At 43.3% G+C, this 7,427-nt stretch overlaps 1 protein-coding gene across 1 annotated transcript; it reads right to left on the reverse strand.

The window, feature by feature from the left end:
- Positions 1-1,692: 1,692 nt before the first annotated feature.
- LOC149185743 (uncharacterized) lies at positions 1,693-7,226 on the reverse strand. The gene is made up of 5 exons (XM_089409133.1): positions 7,021-7,226; positions 5,957-6,702; positions 4,394-5,603; positions 3,736-3,952; positions 1,693-3,456 (listed from the first exon to the last, which is right to left on the reverse strand). Exons 1-5 carry the CDS (start codon positions 7,224-7,226, stop codon positions 1,693-1,695), a joined length of 4,143 nt encoding a protein of 1,380 aa, XP_089265259.1.
- Between the last annotated feature and the right edge of the window lie 201 nt (positions 7,227-7,427).

The following is a 7,427-nucleotide window of genomic DNA, read 5'->3' on the forward strand; positions in this document are numbered from 1 at the left end:
ATATGGATGAAAAAATGGAATATCTACGTCAATGCCTATCCCACAAATAGCAAGGAGCTAAAGGATTTTGTTATGGAGAAGTTTCATAAACGGGTATGGGGAAAAGAGCTGGGTAGAAAGAAGAAATGCTACATTGAGGAATTCAACCCTACGTGTGATCTACCAAAAAAAGAGTTCATTGGAGCTAGCAATTTGTGGAGGGAAAATGTTCTTATTGCTTAATTAATAAACAACTTGCATCAACTTTGGTGTGAAACAAGATGGTGGAAAAGGCCTAAAGAAGCTTGGGAAGAACGGGTGAGTACATTTTGCATATATGGGGCAGTGGAATCAGAAAAACATTTCATTTTGGGATGTGATGATTTCAAAGACATCAGAGAAAGTTATGAGAATATGCTAGCATCAGTTTCTTGGCATTGTCTTTTCAGCGAGGGGATTGTTGGAAAGTTGGGCCAACTCACCATGAATTTGAACAAGAAAATAATTGAATTGTAAAATACAAAAAGCAGGGAACTAATAGTCCCATAGACTATTTTTAGTCTCGCGGACGTAAAAATATCATTTCATTTCATTTTATTAAAAGATTCTCAGGCCTCTTAATGAGAAGCCCAAATAGCCACTCACTTAAAATATATATATATATATATATATATATATATATATATATATATATATATATATATATATATATATATATATATATATATATATATATATATATATATATATATATATTAATCTTGTAATTAGATAATATAATTTTTAATGTAATATTTAATTAATAATGTATCTAATTTAATTTTTAATTAATTTGTAATTGAATTATTTTGTTAGTAATTTAATCTTGTTAATTTAATTTGTATATATTAATTGCTGTTAATTTTTATTTTATTTTATTTTTATTTTTATTTTTTTTAACTGTAACGGATATAATTTATTAATGAAGTCTGGTTGGGCCTAAGCCTAATCAACCATTTTTACATAGCTTTTCCTTACATCTTTTCCGCCATTAAGAAGATTCCACATGCCTAAGAAGTCTGGAATGCCTGGACGATACACTAGAGGGTACCTCTCAGAACTCTGCTCATTATCCGACATGATGACAAGGTTTGCAGTGGCTTTAGCTGGAAACCACTGGAGGTTCTGGCGCGTGATGAGTTACTATCCACTGTAGGCTATTGTTTTCAGAATCAGGCTGTTACCATCAGTTGATGTCAAAGCTGGAGTCCTCCATCCGAACCCAATCTGAGTGCAGAAGCGTCGGTAAAGAACTAACCAACAGTGTCCTTATAAGAAGTCCTCCATCCGAGCCCAATCTGAATGCAGAGTCGTCGACAGAGTGGTTACCAACAGTGTCCATATGAGTGCCATGGTAAAGTGCATATACCGCCTTCAGTATCAGAGGTAGAAAGACTTGGCAGTAACAATGAATGGCTCCTCTGTTCCGATATCCTTGACGAAGCAATTGCAGGCCGTCGTCTTTATCAAGCAGCTACTACACAGTCTGATTGATTTTAAGATGGAGAAAGGTCCCCAGATTTACCTGTGCACATCATGCTATACACTGTTACAGTTGATGTGCCGAAATTGTCAGTCATAATCCTCTCAAGAATGTTCAATATGTTGTAATCCATGCTTCCTGTTTCTTGTTCTATTCTGCCCTTGAGTTAAGGAATGCAATATGAGTTAGCACTATTGCCATTGTTGTTGAGTGTTCCCGGTGCTAAGAGACAGCCTTTGTTTTCCATTTAAGAGACAGCCTTTGTTTGCCATTTCGTCCGCCTCCCTATTCAGACTTCTGAGGATATGGTATATTTTGAAGGAGGTGAAATCTTGCAGAATTAGCTTTAACCTTTTCAGAGACTTGTTGAGAATAGCATTGTTGAACTGGTCATCCGAGTTGATCTTCTTAATGAGAATTTCGGAGTCTCTGAATGCTTGGCATTCTTTGATGCCTTTATCCCGAACTATTTGGCAGGCTTTTGTGAGAGCAAGGAGCTCTGCCTGATTGTTTGTGCGAATACCGAGCCCCCAGCAAAAATGGACTTTTCTGGGGTTATCTGAGAAGTAGATGACTCCTCCAGCTCCCGCAACCCCCGGATTTCCTTTGGAGGCACCATCGAAGAAGATTGAAGTTGTGTTTTGGGTCTTCCACCAGGTTTGAAAGGCAGCTTCAGGTTCTCTGATTTTCCAAGATGGAGAGGGGAGGGGAGGGGGAAGGGGACGGGCTTTGCTTATGGGATGAGGGCTATGAAGGTTCAGCCAAGCCTTTTCAGAGGGGAGAAGGGAGAAGTCAGAGATTTGGGAATGCAGGAGGACAGATTCGATAAGAAGAGCTTTTGCAATTGAGGCGGATTTAGCAGGAGAGCGAGAGGAATTGTTGAAGATTAAGTCATTCCGGGCAAGCCAGATTTCCCAGCATACAAATTTGGGAATGGAGAGCCAAATGTGAAACCACAGGGATTTATTGGGGATGATTTGAGGGTAATATTGAAACCATTCAGAAAATAGATCAGCCACGGAGCTGTGATGGGGAGGGGAGGCGGGCAGTCCAAGGAGAGTTAGTTTCCAAACTTCTTTGGCAAAAACGCAGTCAATGAACAGGTGGGAGGTTGTTTCTCCAGAGTTTCTGCACATTGCGCATCTATGAGGCCCAACAAAATTTCGTTTTGACAAGTTATCCCCTGTGAGTTGTTTATTCTGCATGAGGATCCAAAAAAAGAAGTTAACTTTGGGTAGCCCCTTGGCGCTCCATACATGTTTCCATAGCGATGGCGTTCTAAGTCTATCTTTTTTGATCTGCAGGGCAGAATAACCCAAAGTTGACGTGTAAAACCCAGTATCACCCCACCCCCATCTGTCTGCGTTGTTGCGGTGGACCGGCGTTGCGTTTGAGAGCAGCGATTTGAGAATTACGATTTGGTATTGGAACTGCGCCGGCACAGGTGGGATCACCCAGTCGATCCAGTTCCCTTTACTATCCCAAGCTGAGATTTCATTCAGCTTTCTTATTCCTGCTTCGTGGAGCCAATCTCTGAGGTCCCGGATTTCTTCGTGGGAGTTGAGAGGGGGACTGTTCATGATGCGGTCTTTCCAGAGAAGGGTCTTCTCCCCATTGCCCGGAATGCGGTACAGATGTTTCCTGAAACTGCTGATGCTTTTCCTGCAGAGGTTCCAGGTGTGTGTGCCTGCGGTTGTATTGTTTGCTGACAGGTGCCTGAGAGAGATCCCCTGCGCGTATTTGGAGGTGAGCGTTTCACTGACCGGGTGTGAGGGATCTGAATATATTTTCCATAGGAGCTTGCATCCAAGTGACAGATTAGAAAGAGCAGGGTCTCTGATCTGTAGCCCTCCGTCCAGTATTGGCCGCTTGACTAGTTCCCAGTTTGCCAAATGCATTTTATTGTGATTGCCTCTGCCTCCTTTCCAGAGAAAGTCTCTCAGGAGACAAGAGATCTGTTCCATAATGTGTTTCGGGGCCAGAAGGAAAGAGGCTTGATAAATGGGGAGAGCAGATAAGACAGATTTAAGTAGGATAATTTTCCCTCCCTTGGTTAGCCAATAACCTCCCCAGGAAGTGATATTGTCTTTAATTTTTCAAATGATGCCATGCCATAGAGATCTATTGTTGACTCCAGATGTGAGGGGTAAGCCGGGATATTTGATGTTGTCCCAATGTGCGAAGCACTCAAATCCAAGGGTCTGGGATATGATATTGAGATTGTGTTGACTTACATTCCATCCAAAGATCAAACTCTTTCTGTCATTTATCACAGCTCCTGAAGCTCTGCAATAACTTTTTAGCACAGCATCGAAATTAGTTGTTATTCTAGTAGAGGCTCTGCCTAGGAGAATGGAGTCATCTGCAAAGAGAGCATGATTTATTGGCTTTAGAGCATTTGCAATTCGGATTCCTGGGAGATCTCTAGAGTTCATTTCCGTGGCCAGCTTCCTGCTAAGAGAATCAGCCATGAGAATGTACAAGAAAGGTGAGAGTGGACAGCCTTGCCTTAGTCCACGATGAGCTTGGAAGAAGGATGTTGGGTGACCGTTGACCATGGGGGCTATCCAGGGGTTTGAGATGCAAGCTTTGATGAGATTGATAAACTGAGGAGGGAAGCCGAAGGATCGGAGGACTTGGAGGAGAAAGGAATGGTTGACTCTGTCAAATGTGTTAGCCATGTCAAGCTTGATCAGCATCCCTTTCTCTTTCCTCTGTTTGTTGGAATGGATATCTTCCTGCACTTGGATGATGTTGTCTAAGATGTGTCTGCCTTTGAAGAAGCCCCCTTGGGCATTGGATATTAGTTTGTCAAGAAGGGGTTTGATTCTATTTGCAATAATTTTAGACAAGATTTTATAGGAGGCGTTGCATAGAGAGATGGGCCTAAACCTGCCGAAAGTTTCCGGATTGGCCTCTTTTGGAATTAGAGCAAGGAAGGTGGAGTTGATGCCTCCCCCAACCTTGGATTTTCCAAAGAAACCTTGTATCATTTTCAGCAAATCTATTTTGATGATGTCCCAGCAGACTTTGTAGAAGTGTATTGTGAATCCGTTTGGCCCAGGGGCCTTATCTGATTCCATTGCCCAAATAACCTTGATGATTTCTTCTTCAGATAAGGGTTTCAGTAAAGCCTGGTTGTCCTCATGGGTGATGAGGTGGGGAATATGAGAGAGGAGATCTTCAGTATCTTCTTTGCTGCCTTCATGCCTTGTGCCGTATAGATCTTTAAAATGATTTTCAGCTGCAATTTTTATTTGGTCAAATTTGTTGCAGATCTGCCCTTCATCATTTTTTATCTCAGTGATGTGATTCCGAGATAGGCGGGCTTTGTACTGTCGATGGAAAAAGGAGGTGTTTCGGTCTCCTGCCTTTAACCAAAGGCTGCGAGATTTAAGTCTCCAGTGCTCTTCTTCCCTTCTGAAAGATTGATGGATATTTCTTTGATAGGCTGCTTCTTTGTTTAAAATTTCCGGGGTGATGTGAAGCCCTTCCATACCAATTTGCAAGGTTTCCAGCTGCTGAACATCGACTTTTCTCTGCTGGGTAGAGGGGTTGTGGAGTTTCCTTAGCCACTCTTTTAAGGCTTTTTTGGTGGCTTTTAATTTTTGCTCCCACACAAAGCTTGGGGATCCGTTGATGGGGATATCCCAAGCCGATTGGATAGTATCCATGAACCCTGCTTTTTCAATCCAAAGTGGACTGAATTTAAAGGGAATAGGGCCAAGGTCTTCTTCGGGGGCCAAAAGGAGTTGAATTGGCTTGTGATCCGAGGAGAGCTTGGGGAGAATTTTTGTTGATATGAGGAGATTTTCCATCAGCAGGGAGCTTTGAATTAGAAATTTGTCCAGCCGGGCAGCGATGTGGTCAGGCCCAGTTCTGTTATTGGTCCAAGTATATTTGCCTCTCACCGGGGCAAAGTCTAGAAGATCCCTCTGCTGCATTAATTCCTCTACCAAAGGCAGCAGCTGATCTCTGCTGCTGTTTCCCCCCCTTTTTTCCTTTGGCTTCATGACTAAGTTAAGATCTCCTCCCAGGACGATGTTATTTAGGGAGTGGTGATCTAAGAAGGCCGAGAGAGTATTCCAGCAGTCTCTTTTTTCTGCATAAATAACAGGAACATATAGATTGAATAAGGCTATAGTTAACTTACTTTCAAGATGCTTGAGCTCCGTGAAGATCCAGTGTTGGGTCTCATGGGAGTTTAACAGGTGGAACTGATCTTCCGACCAGAGAGTTGCAACGCCTCCCGAGGTTCCCCTTGAGCTGACTGTTATGCCTTCGTTCTTCTTCCATTTAGATTTGCTGATATCCTTAAGGGCTTGCCCTTCGATTTTGGTCTCTTGGAGCAAGAGGATGTTTGAGGGTTCTATTTTCATCAGATCTTTGACAGCTTCAATTTTTGGTTGGGTCCCCAGGCCTCTGCAGTTCCAAGAGACTATACACATTATTTACCTGGCGAGGGATTTGGGATTCCTCCCTTGGTGGATCTTCCTCTAGTATTTCTTCCTATAGTCATCTCTATTGTGGACTGGCTGCCTTGCATTTTGAGACGCTCTGCCTCCTCCTCCCTGACTGCTTTGTGGGTCTTCCTACCTGCTTTCTTCGAGGGTCTCTCATAGGTCTCTTCCTCTGAGGAGTCTGAAGGTTCTGGCACTTTTTTCTTCTTTGTTATATCTGCATACGAAGGCATGGAGGGGCTGCCCTGAGGAGAACCAAGCGATACATCTCCGCCTCCCTCTTTATTTGCCTGTGGTTCTTCGACCTGTGCTGGAATGGTCAGATCCGTAACTGGGGGTTCTGATGGAGAGGCTTCTTCGGGGATTGGGATCTCGTCCAGTTTCTGGTGGGTTTCATTTTCATTGCTGGGTTTTCCTTGATTATTCCCCTTTGTGGCTCCTTTCCCTGATGCTTTTGCATGGCCCGTTTTCTGGACTGAGGTCCATTGATCTCCCTTGGGGGTGTGGCTCTGCTCTTCCGTTTTTTTCTTACAGTGTTTTGCGAAATGTCCATAGCCATGGCAGTGTCTGCATTTAAAGGGGATCTGCTCGTAATCCAGCTCTTGAATATGGGACCATCCAGCCACTGTGAGTTTTATTGCTTCAGGTAATCCTTCTTCCAGATCTACTTCCACGCATATTCGGGCACGGGAGTACTGATCTTTCCTTATGGCCTGATCAATGTATTTACCAAGGGAGTTGCTGATGATTTGGAGAGATTTCTGACTCCAGCAATGCAAGGGGAGATGGGGGAGCCACACCCACACTGGAACCGCAGAAGGAACATCCTGGGTCGGGTTGAAATCTGGAGACCATTTATTGAAATATAATCCCTATGGCCCCATGAAATATGGCCCATTCCTGAAGATGAGACTCTGGTCTTTTGTTGATTCAAAGACGAATACAAAGAAGCCTTTACCTACAAAATATGATTTGATCCCTTCCTTGATCAGAGGGGTCCAGTTTCTCTTGATCCAGTCTTCTACAGATTTGGGTGATGGCCAGAGGCCAGTGAACTACCCAATGAGCCCTCTATCAGCTAGATTCAGTGCAGAGCGATAGGTTTCTTCCTCAGGGAGGGCCACCATGGGGATGCAGTCTTTTTTCTTGACAAATTTCTGTTGTTGAGCAGATGGAGGGCGTCTGCTGCATGCATCAATCATTTTCTGAAATTCAATGACTTCAGGAGGGAGAGGGGGGGGATCCGCCTCCCCATCGCTAGGCATGGCTGCCAGGAGGGCCGCAGCAGCAAGGAGCAGGCGATCGCAGCACGGGGCGGCGCGGGAGCTAGGTCACGCTGCGGTCGATCTTCTTTTTCTAATTTTTTATTTTTTAATTAATAAATATTTATTAATCTAATTTAAAATTAGAATTTTTAATTAAAAACGGTTAATTTTTACCCAAGCATGCATTTTTACAAGGAGTTG

Source organism: Pinus tabuliformis, chromosome 3_1 (genome assembly GCF_031772625.1).
Source record: "Pinus tabuliformis cultivar Carrire ecotype Pingquan chromosome 3_1, CPIR1, whole genome shotgun sequence".
NCBI lineage: Eukaryota > Viridiplantae > Streptophyta > Pinopsida > Pinales > Pinaceae > Pinus > Pinus tabuliformis.

Bases quoted from the DNA above. Each gene is read 5' to 3' on its own strand.
- LOC149185743 (XM_089409133.1), bottom strand. From the start codon at position 7,226: ATGCCTAGCGATGGGGAGGCGGATCCCCCCCCTCTCCCTCCTGAAGTC. The intron at 3,953-4,393 runs GTTTAGGCCCAT...TTCTCTTAGCAG, and splicing joins AATCCGGAAACTTTCGGCAG to GAAGCTGGCCACGGAAATGA. The intron at 3,457-3,735 runs GTAAGTCAACAC...ATTATGGAACAG, and splicing joins GTTTGATCTTTGGATGGAAT to ATCTCTTGTCTCCTGAGAGA.